The following is a 12,238-nucleotide window of genomic DNA, read 5'->3' as shown; positions in this document are numbered from 1 at the left end:
GCTGATGCATTCCAAAATCTTCTTTGGGCATATCCTTGTTTGTAATGTAAAAGAAAGTTCTCAAAACTAAAAGTAAAAGCACACTTGGGAAAATACGTGGATTTTTCTAATGCCATAGCCATCACCTTTCATCTGGTATAATGATGAATTTTCTTTAAACACAGAAACAATGGAGCTCCGCATTAGCTCATGCTAATAAGAAATACAGATCCTGTAGCAAAAACATACTGGAGGCCTAAATAAAAATTAAAGACATTTAAATGAAGCAAAATCAGTATATAGGGGATATAAAAAAAATATCAACCTTCGAAACACAGAAAAAATATAGTAGGACAACTGAAAAATTATGGTAAGACAACTTGCAAAGTTTTATTTATTATTTAAAGAGAATTAGAGACTCAGGTGTAATTGTAATGTCACAAATTAATATGAAATTGCTCTGATGGTAGTTACTGAGTCCTCTCTGATTTACTGGAAAGTATATGCCTTTTCTTAATAGATTTGAAAATTTAGCAAGCTGTAAAAACATGCAGCTGGTCATTGCTCTGTGTGTTCTAAACCCAGATTTTTTTTAAAACAAGAGAAGAGATGCAGTGATGGTCTCTTATGTCATTGGCCTTTGTTTTGGTTCCAGTATTTCAGATAGAAAATGCAGTCACTACAATTTGATATAAGCAATGCACTAATATTTTTATTTGCTTTTTCACAGATTAAGATGCTTGGTAAAGCAGCTGGAGAAGGGTGACATCAATGTGGTGGATTTAAAAAAGAATATTGAATATGCAGCATCTGTGCTGGAGGCAGTTTATATTGATGAAACCAGGTAAGTCTGAGGGGGGGGGGTGGGGGAAGGAAAGGATGCTGGTAATCACATTTCAGAAATTTGGTCTTTGTATGCAATTGTAACTGATGGGAGCTAAAGGTCTCTGCACATCAGAAGGATCATATGTGGCTCTTAGATCTTTTAGTGACAAGGTTAAAGCAAGTAAAATTCCAAAGGTCAGATATAACCATCTTCTGTAGAGTTTGCCTAGTTCTTATCTCCCTCAGCTGTCAAATGTTCACAGCATAAAATCATAAGAATTTTGTGAAGGATGGATTTCCTTTCCCCCACAGGCCACATACCAATAATCATGCTTAGGGCTGTTTTGGAATGAAATGCTCACAGAGATGAGTCAGAATATTATAATCTGGCCTATAAATACATAAATTCATGAAAAGCTGTGATTTATTTTGTAATGTTTGATGCTTTGTTTATGATTATTGTTACTGGCAGTATTACTGGCAATCATCTTTAATGTGAGTTGACTACAATTAAATTAGAATTTCTAAGTATTTGGCTTCTTGAAAGAATTTTGAGATATGTACTATATTGAAGTTAGCTAGCTAACTTACAGTTTTTATTTCAGTGTGCTGTCCTCTTTTAATTTTTTTCTAAGCAGAATAGTCTTATGAAGATGTCTGCCAAAACTTCTTCAATACTGCTGGAGCGTACAGTATATGTCTCAGTTCCATACTACATTTAAGAAGTCTGGCATTGTACTGATTATTTCATGGACTCCCCCCTGCCCCTCTCCCTGTGTCACAACTCCACCCCCACCCACCACCCCACACCCCACTCCACCCCATCCCTGCTTGCAAATCTATGCATTTGATACAGTGCTTAAAGTACTGCTCTAACTTTTTCCCATTTCTTTTCCTTTGAAGAGTGTTATTCACACACCAAACCTTGCTAGTCAGGAATTTGGAGCATCTACTATTGGCCATTAGAAGGCCTACCCATTTCAAAACAACTTAAGAAAAACAATAGTAAATGAAGCTGGTATCGGTGGTCCATTTTTCAGAGATTATATTACAGAAGAGGTTGGCAGGATAACTTATACTTAGTGTCGTGCCCTTAGAGTGCATGCATGTCCGTTTCTGTTAAAAGATGACAAAACTCTTAATAATTTAGAGATTTTCCTGAGCAGCCTCTCAGCTGCAATATAGTTCTTAGGGACACTTTCAAAAGTGTTGCTAGCAGTCCCAAGTTAAATACACAACTTGAAAAGTATTAGGCACCTCAGTGACTTCCGAAGGGCTCACGTGTTATGAGGTTGTTTACAGATTCAGTTAAATTAAACTTAATTAAATGAGGTTTTTGTAGTTAAACTGATACAGGTCCTTAGGAAGACAGATAGAAGAAATGATCAACAAACTTCTCTTTGGGCTCATATTACCACAATAGAGGCCATAAAATTTCATTTTGCAGCAATTGTTCCAAACATAAATCTTGTTGGCACATCTCACATGTTCAGGAAGCTTTGGAAGATCACAGTCCTCTCTCCCCTGGATACTTACAGGATACTGTGTCACCACCAGCAGTCAGAGCTTAATCATATATTTTGCATTAATAACCATGGGACCCGTGTCAAAGCTGCATAGAAGGACAAGGGCATAAACCACTGGTTATTCTGTTCATACACCTCCCGAACGCTGTGATTAATTTGGTGTAGTATTCATAGCTCTTTCTAAGTAGTAGCTCCAGGACAGCGTGAAATGTATTGGTTTCTAAACTGAGGCAGCCTCTGTGGAAATTAATAGTATCATTACAATGAGGAATCCAGTCTTTCTGGCTCTGTGTGGGAGCATCAAGAGAGGTAACAGACATTTCATACACAGAGAAAACTGGTGCACCTGAAAATACATAGGCTTTGGCAGCAACAGGTGCATTTCTCCATTATTTATGAACAGTTCTGGCAAGCCAGGGAGATCCCAGAAGGCTGGAGATTAGACAATGTGATGCCCATCTACAAGAAGGGCATGAAAGAGGATCTGGGGAACTACAGGGCTGTCAGCCTGACCACTGTGCCAGAGGAAGTTACGAAGCAAATCATCCTGAGTGCCATCATATGGCACATGCAGGACAAACATGTAATCAGGCCCAGCCAGCACGGGTTGATGAAAAGCAGGTCTCTACGATGAGATGACCCACCTAGCGGATGAGGGAAAGGCTGTGGGTGTTGTCTACCTGGAACTTAGTAAAGCCTTTGACCTCAATAAAGCCTTTTTAAGGGGAGTTAGGTCCAGCTGGTGGCCGGTCACAAGCGGTGTTCCCCAGGGCTCAGCGCTGGGGCCAGCTCTGTTTAATGTCTTTACCAACGGTCTGGACGAGGGGATTGAGCCCACCCTCAGTATGTTTGCAGGCAATACCAAGTTGGGTGGGAGTGTTGATCTGCTGGAGGGCAGGAAGGCTCTGCAGGGGGATCTGGACAGGCTGGACCGATGGGCTGAGGCCAATTGTATGAAGTTCGTTCAACAGGGAGAAGAGCCGGGTCCTGCACCTGGGGCACAACAACCCCACACAACGCTACAGGCTTGGGGAAGAGCGGCTGGAAAGGGCCTGGCAGTGCTGGTTGATGGCCAGCTGCACATGAGCCAGCAGTGTGCCAAGGTGGCCAACAGCATCCTGGCTTGTATCTGAAACAGTGTGGCCAGCAGGGCCAGGGCAGTGATTGTCCCCCTGTACTTGGCACTGGAGAGGCCCCACCTCAAGTCCTGTGTTCAGAATTGGGCCCCTCACTAGAAGAGTGATGCAGAGGTGCTGGAGCATGTCCAGAGAAGGGCAATGTCGATGGTGAAGGGTCTGGAGCACCAGTGTTATGAGGAGCAGCTGAGAGAACTGGGGTTTAGTCTGGAGGGGACTCAAGAGGGACCTTACTGCTCTCTACAACTGCCTGCAAGGAGGCTGTAGGCAGGTGGGGGTTGGTCTCCTCTCCCAGATAACAAGCGACAGGACAAGAGGAAACAATTGCAAGTTGCACCATGAGGGGTTTAGGTTGGATGTTAGGAAAAATTTCTTCATTGAAAGAGTGGCCAAGCTTTGGAACAGGCTGCCCAGGGAGGTGGTGGGATCACCATCCCTGGAGTTTTTTAAAAATCGTATAGATGTGGTGTTTAGGGACATAGTTTAGTGATGGACTTGGCAGTCCTGGGTTAACGGTTGGACTTGACAATCTTAAGGGTCTTTTCCAATCTAAATGATTCTGTGATTATTTTTGCTGTAAAAAAATCTTTAAATAAGCTAATTACCCTCATAGGACTTGACAGCAGGAATATTAAACTGCCCAAATGAAAATAAACATAATTTTATAGTGGTTTGGAGGATTTTCATAGTCCTCTAGGCTATTTTCTTAATCTTACAGGCATTATGACCTCATAATGGTGACTATTTTCAAGAATTCTACTTCAGTATACAGATAAAGCTTTTGCTCTTCCCTAGCTTGATGCATAAAAGTGATTAATCTTATTTATTTATTGCATCCAATATTTTGCAGAATAATCTGTTTTTTCACTGTACTGTCAGAAGGAAAATGCCTAAGACAGGTATCTTGTTTTGCTCTAATTTATTGAATACTTCTGTTCTCCAATGCAACAAAGAGTTTGTAAACCTACCAGATTTTGGGAGCACTCCTTGTATAAATGTGCATATGGTTTATGTATATGATTCCATAAGTACAGCTATATTTCTGAAGCATATGTATGCAGACATATAAAACAAATTTTCTTGCCCATGTTACTTATGCTGTAAGTAATAGTTAAAAAGGAGATAACTTTAATGAAACCTACTTTTCAACTTCTATTCTTTTACTTTTAGTGGTTTACATTTTATACTCCATATTCTTAATTTTGGTTTATAGTATTTTGTTTTGCTTTTAGTTTCTCTTCACAGAATCACAGAAAGGTCAGGGCTGGAAGGGACCTCTGGAGACCATCTAGTCCAACCCCTTGCTAAAGCAGGTTCACCTAGAGCAGGTTGCACAGAATCACATCCAGGTGGGCTTTGAATCTTCTCCAGAGAAGGAGACCCCACGGCCTCTCTGGGCAGCCTGTCCCAGCGCTGTCACCCTCAGGGTAAAGAAGTGCTTCCCCGTATTCAGGAGGAACTTCTTGTGTTGCAGTTTGTGCCCGTTGCCCCTTGTCCTGTCACTGGGCACCGCTGAAAAGAGCCCGGCCCCATCTTCCTGTCACTTGCCCTTAAGATATTTGTAGACATTGGTAAGATCCCTCTCAGCCTTCTCTCCTCCAGGCTGAACAGGCCCGGCTCCCTCAGCCTTTCCTCACCAGGGAGATGCCCCACTCCCCCCACCATCTCTGTAGCCTCCGCCGGCCCCTCTGCAGCAGTTCCCTGTCTCTCCCAAACCGGGGAGCCCAGCACCGGGCACAGCGCTCCAGATGAGCCTCACCAGGGCAGAGCAGAGGGGGAGGATCAGCTCCCTCGCCCTGCTGGCCTCGCTCCTCCTCATGCCCCTCAGGGTGCCGTCGGCCTTCCTGGCCACAGGGCACACTGCTGGCTCACGGGCACCTTGCTGTGCACCAGCACGCCCAGGTCCTTTGCCGTAGAGCTGCCCTCCAGCAGGTCAGACCATAGCCGCCTTTGGACTAATAATGCAGGCTCCGTGAAATTCAGACTTAGAATGATGCATCTTTTGAACCTGGTGGTCTTTGTTAAATTTATAACAAACATAGGGTAAGCCTCTGCTTCTTAGTTGGACAGTATTATATATAGTGCTGTTTTAAATATTGACACTTCCCCATTAAAAATGATTTTAAAATTAAGATACTTATTGTGTGGTAGAGAGGCAATGTGGTTGCTACCCGTACTTTCATAGTAAACTCTTTTGCATGGCAAACTGCAAAAATAATCACATTTTAAACAGCATGACCAGCATTCTGTCGTCTAAATCTGTACAAAACATTTAAAGGTAAACACACAAAGGTCTCTTTAGCTTCTGGGAAGCTAATCCTCAAGGAACAAAAGCAGTGTATCATTGAGTCAAATGGCAACGGAGGCTGGAATTAGCTGCGTGCTTACATTTGTCCTCATTCCCACCAATTAATACAGGTTCTTTGTCCTGCACAGAGCTACCACTGTTGGGAGTCTGGAACCGAGTTAACTGAACTCATTAGTAGATTACAAATAATAGTTTAGATCATAAGCAGAATGGCCCACTCCTGCTGAGCCTGAACACACAATTTCATACATCACAAAGTTGGAATTCCTTGAGTAAGTATCTTACATATGGATTGTGTATGGATAAAAGTAATTGCTATAGTATAGAGCAATGACAATTAATGCATAGAGTAAAGCAGTGAGAAAACCATCTGAATACAGATTACTTTTATTAACTAAGTCCCAGAAGGAAGTTGCATGCTTTACAGGATATAATAGTTCCTGAGATTTGGCTTATAAAATAGAAAATTTAATGATGCCTGGTTCTACAAGGTACAAAGTCTTGCAGGCTTAGGACCAAAGGTTCAGTACAGAGCTTCTGCAATTCATAAAAAAATACCCATGCTTTGTATTTTAAGCCCTTGCTTGAGCCCTGGATTTTGTCCAGATGAATTTACTGACCCATTGCTTACACATCCAAACAGAGGAAGACCTTGGCTTCAACCTGCCACCTAAAACTGAATCCTGTCTGTGGTGTTCTCTTCTTCCCCACCCTTCAGACAGATTTCAATATCAGCTGAGAAAATGCCTTCTTGAATATCTCTGAAGTCAGGTTAGGGATAGCAACTAACAGAGGGTGGGTTAGGAGCATCGTCCTAGCTCATCTTTCTGTTATGACGTACATCCTATTAAACAGTATAATAAAATGGTCCCACACCTATAGCAGAAGGACCTTCTGCAATTCTTCACAGGCACAGAGATGAAAAAAGCAAAAAGCAAAATCAAAGCTAAGGCCAACAGAGAGATCCAAGTACGAGGTATCTCACAGGGCATGTCCAATAAACTAACCAAGGATGAAGGAAGAGCCTGGCCTGTTTCACAGCTCTGTGGAACCATTTGTGCTGCTTAAGAATTAAATCTCAGGCATTAGTCTAGCAAAACTACTTTTTCTTCATAAGCCTGAGTTTTTTCAGTGGTCAGATCCAATTTCTTACAGTAGGAGATACCCCCTTTTTTTTTTTTTTCCTGTATATTATTACTTCATTTGAGTTGATTGGAACCCCTGTATTGTTCTATAAAGTTGTGTGTGCATATAGAAGTACACGCAAATGTGTAAGCTGATGACACCTTGAATCTTTGTTTATAGTGCAACAGTCAGCTGGAACTGGCTGTAGAATTCAAACCCTTTAGCAGAGTATGAAGTATTTTTCTCAGGTCCTCTTACTTTCCTTTCGTCTGCTCCTCTGTTGCTCCACACTATAGCCTTTTATCTGAGCATAAGATAGCATTTTTTAAAACTATGGACACATACTCGTTTCTGTACATGCTCTTTCTAAAACTATATGCAGTTGGGTTGGGGAAAAGGCAGAAACATAACACGGCAGGTTTTATTTATGGAGTTCTGAGAGTAGACTCCTTAGAAAAGGGATAGACAGTAGGGACAGCCTTCAAAAACTATGAAAAATTGGTTTGGGGCAATGACTGTCAATTTCCCATATAAAAGGTTCTGGGCTGATGGAAAGTTGGAAAGCACGGAGAAATCAGACATATGTATGTGCTGCTTTCCTATGAGCTTAATTACCTATGGCCCCATGTCAATGAATAAGCTTGTTTAACAAGCTCTTTGTAGGACTGCTGCATCTCTCAGTGCTGAATAATTATAAGCTGCACTAAACACTTCCTTGAAAGAGATCTAGCCCTTTGGTAGCTGAGGCAGAGGTTTACTGTCAGCTGAAAATAACCAGTGAAATGCTCACGGTTCCAGCCCCTCAGCAGATCTCCTCTGTAGAAGTAGTTCAAACTTACTGAATAGGTGTTATAAATAATTCTGACAAATCTTACAAAATTTTCTCCATTAGTACCTGCCACTTGGCTCAAGGTAGTGGAAGAAGGATATTTAGAGTGAAACAGGAAATAAATACAGCGTGATAATTCAGTCATGACAGCTGTTCCGTTCCTTGTAAACACAGCTCTCTATTTATGCGGAGAAGAAAATAAGTCAAATAAAATCTAGATGGAAATTACAAGATTAAAAGGTATTTTCCAAAGCCAAATAAAACAAAAATTTTAAACTTCTTGTGGAGAACATTTTTAAGTTGTACTGGATAAAATCACAATATTTTATTCCAGTTATGGTCTTACTACATTTTTAAATGCCTTTATATTTTAGAAAATATACTTCATTTCAGGAGGATATTTATCTGTGCAGGTTCAATTCCATATGTGGTTTTTAGTTTGTTTTAGGCTGTATAATGCCCTTTTAAAAGGCTTTAACCTCTTGAGAACTTTTGACTTAGAAGAGACGGAGTTTCAGTAATATATAAAGTAAATCAGTTTTATATAGCTGGCAATTGCTTTGAGCATCTTTGATTCAGCAAGACCAAATGACAAATACAGGTTATTGCTACATTCACAAAACTAAAGGAAATCTCATTAAGGCTAAGTAGCATTATAACAACATATGTTTGCATGAGATCTCTGGAAATAGTAAAGGTATTTCAATGATGATATAATGGTAAACACAGTCCTTCTTGAGAAAAAGCTCTTACTTTTAAAAAGTACACATTCTGATATGAATAATGTTAGCTAAAAAGGGGTTCATTAAGCCCAAGCTTACTGGCTGCTGTTGTAAATAAACACCTTGGACCATACTGAGTTTCCAGTGCACTACTCCAGTAATGCAACAAATATTTCTGTGGTTTCTGGACCTAAAGCAGGGACAAACATATCTTCAAAATGTGGACAAAAAGGAGATAGTTTGAATTGTGATCGTGTCACTTGCAAGAGAAAGATTTTCATCATTTCATCTCACCAAATATCTGTGTGACCCTTAAAGTGTGCCACAGAAGTATTTGTGATAGGAACATGCATGTGTGTATCTTTGTGTTGTGGAGCCTGGGGAAGAAGAAAGGAGCAAATGCCTGACTAGGTGCTGGTGCTCACAGAGCTGTGTGTCATGGAAGTGTGAATGGAGCTTAGCAACAGCCCAACAAGCAAATGAAATTCTTCCATTTCCAGGTGATCCCAAGGTAAGGAATGGTCAGCATAGCCTGTTCTTGGGCAGCTTTCAGTATACAGTTTTGGTTATGTTTGCAAGCTGGACGAGACTGTTCCTGGGTGTTTTCAAGTATTTCAGTACTGCAATGGAACCTGAGTCCATAGGAGCTGCTCTGTCTTAGGCTATTAATTAGTATCTCAAAAAATAATGGACTAAGTTACTTATTTGATACCCCTGTGCTTTCTCTCACTTCTAACCAACAATATAGGTTTAGTGGCTTCTTGTGTTTTAAATGAGAATGAAAGTCAGTGAAGGCTCCATCTTTTGTTTCTTGTATTTCCTTTTCACAAGCCATATTTTAGTATCAGTGTTGCAAGGCTCTAGGCTAGCACTACATCAGCTGCTCTGAGCACCTCACAGCAGGAATCTGTTGCTTGACGTTACAGGACCAGTTCCATTCCATTTCTACCTGTAGCGTGCAATATCTAGCTGACTTTGTGAATCACATAGTTTCAGTGACCGTAAGGCTCTAGTTATGGAAGAAATTGTGCTAATTCTGGTTACCATTATCCATTCAGGGTAACCAGCAGAGATAGTCACACCAGCAAATCTCTTTGCAGGTGCAAGGGTTGAGAAAGTTAAATTCTCTTACATCATAGAGATGTAGATATTTGTAAAAAAAATTTAAAGCATATGTTCCCAGTCTGTTTACCTGAAAAGACAGATTAATTTGTTCATTTATACACGAAGGTAACTGTTTCATTCACAGAACAGCGGGACATGTGGTCAATGACATTATTTCTTTTGAAGGATCTAGACAATATTTCTCCTCAAAATGAGCTTTTTTGAAAAAATCTGGGAATATTAAAGGAAATAATCTGCCTCATGATACAAGGATAAAACAAGTGGATTGGGATGCCCTACTTGGTAAATTATTTGCCAGATGAAAAATATGTTCTATATGATTCCTCTCTGAGCTGACTTAGTTGAGAGGTTGGAAGTGGCAATTATTTAAGCATGAAGTTAAATCATAATCTTGAATATTCAGTCAAGTTTGCTGTGAGTGTATACTGCTGTTCTCCATAGCCAACCAATGGTTAAATGTACTTTGCCTGAAGTTGCTTTGTCAGCAACGAATGTACCATTTGAAGTAAATCCTTCAGTTCATCTATTAAGGGAATCTACAAATGATAGTTTTGTAAAAGCTGCTATTGAGAAAAAGCTTATTGTGTAGAGATTAATTCAGTATATTCCACCCTTATAAAAGCTTGAAATAAGCCTTTAAAATCTTTTCTACTAAGCCAAAGTTTTTTTTCTGAGAGGGAAGATTACAACAGCATCAAAGTTATATAAAAAAAATACACTTAAAATCACTGAAAATATGTTAAATTCTAAGTAAAACTCTTCAGTTCATTTAGGATATTTACTAAATGGCCTGCATCCCTTTTCTGAAGTTATTGAATTTTTCAATCTCAAAGTTATTGCTGTCTATTTATTTGAGTAATGCCCTTAGATAGTCCCTGCCCTACAGTAATGCCCTTAGATAGTCCCTGCCCTACAGAGCTTTAAGACTGCCACATTAAAGCAATTGAATTAAAAAAAGGGAAAAACATTAGCTCACAGCTGTACTCCTGAAAAATTATATTTTTTAATCTTGAATATTCTGACCTGAATCTTAATATTGTTGATGGCCTTTGGTATGTACGTCTCTATTTCTGAATAAGCACTACATATCAACAAGTGAATGTTTCCAGTAGCAGTGGTCCTTACTCCATTACTTATCTGCTGTTGTAATAACTGTATTTCATCCAGAGTCTTTGCTTTTTATTAATTTAATTGGTAGGTCTTAATATGAGGACTATTCTTCCAAGAATGTGCTAAATTTTAAGAGTACAACGTGTTGGTAAATTCATAATTTCCTTTAGAAAGGTACTTTAGTACTTCAGGCACTAAAACACACCTCAATCTTTTTTGCAATTTGTTTATCCTCGGTGGGAGTTAAGACCATCTTTTAGTGGATGTTAGTGGAAATTGTAATGGACTATAGAGGATGTAAATATGATTGAATATATTGATTCATGCTCATTCAGGAAGATAGTGAGACACAAGAACACAAATTGATAAAAATGTGAATCAGCTGTTTGGACTATAAATTCTTTGCTTTCTGCATTCTAGACCTAGAGGAGGACTTCAATCAGTTCACTCTTTAAGGATTGATCATTAGCTTGACTAATGCACTCAAAATTAAAGAGCTAATACCTCCTTCTCAATCCCTCCTCTGGAGATCTTTCACCATCTCTGTTAGGCAGCATGACTGATCAGCGCTGACGTATTTTTTTTCTCCATAGCCATTATCTTTTTTTTTTTTTTTTTCATTTTCTTTTCTTTCTTCTCCTCCATAGTACCTCTGATATATTCCTAAGGGAAAAGAAACACACTTCTGACTAGTCCATTACTATATTTAAAATTCTGATTAAATGAAAAGAGAGCTAGAAATTGTCACTACTTGCATTTTGAAAAATTATTCTTGGCAAAAACCACAGTACTGTGACAAGAAGATCAGGTTATTAGTTACTATGACTGCAATATTAGTTGATTGTTGAGCTGAAATGCCATGGGCCATATCTTACTTATTCCGACAACTGTCAATAGGAGTTCCACTCATGGAACAAGTAGAATTAAATAACCCAGGCCTCCCCCTCCCCTTCCCACACGTATCCCTTCCTTGTATTGCATCTACTCAATTGGCTAATGATATATGAGCAAAATAAGTGTATGTAACTGAAATTCTGACTTTGTGCTGTTTATTAGCACTGTTAGGTGTTGCTTAGCTTTAGGAAGAAAAGGCTAAAATGTGTGCCTTGGTATATTAGCATTTATTTAATTCAACTTACTCAGTTCAACTAGGATATTGGAGTTCATGCCTCCCAGTTGAATGGGATTGATCTCAATAGAGTTTTACTTCAAGGCTGACTTTGTGGAACAGCTATGTAACTTTAAAACAGAAATTAAATGCCCACCAGCTGTGATCGTCAGTGTGGTTGATTTAGAGGATGAGGCTGTGGATCTTGCAGTCACTCCACTCCAAATATCTGTAAGGCAGAGATTCTAGCCTTGTGTTTGACAGTTACAGTCCCTTGGTATTCTGCTTGTGAATTTATCCAATGGCATTTTTTGAACCTATGTAAAAGTTTACATATTGCAAAATGTTGCAAAATTATATTGCCATTTACAAATTGCATTTTACAACTTACAGTTACTAATTATATTGCAAAATCTTGCAAAAATCCCTGTAATATTTGGTAGAG

At 39.5% G+C, this 12,238-nt stretch overlaps 1 protein-coding gene across 6 annotated transcripts in view; it reads left to right on the top strand.

The window, feature by feature from the left end:
- PDE1A (phosphodiesterase 1A) overlaps nt 1–12,238 on the top strand; it is a 249,915-nt gene that overhangs the window by 163,560 nt on the left and 74,117 nt on the right. For all 6 annotated transcript variants that reach the window (XR_005829343.1, XM_040603799.1, XM_040603798.1 and 3 more), the window contains exon 4: nt 710–823. Coding sequence is in view for 5 of the 6 variants with exons in the window: in XM_040603799.1 (XP_040459733.1) it covers nt 710–823 (114 nt within the window). In the remaining variant the exon portion in view is untranslated. The remainder of the gene's footprint in view (nt 1–709; nt 824–12,238) is intronic.

The sequence above is a fragment of the Falco naumanni genome, chromosome 8 (assembly GCF_017639655.2).
Source record: "Falco naumanni isolate bFalNau1 chromosome 8, bFalNau1.pat, whole genome shotgun sequence".
In the NCBI taxonomy this organism is placed as follows: domain Eukaryota; kingdom Metazoa; phylum Chordata; class Aves; order Falconiformes; family Falconidae; genus Falco; species Falco naumanni.
The sequence above is the reverse complement of the archived record's forward strand: the minus strand, read 5'-3'. Positions and strand labels throughout refer to the sequence as shown.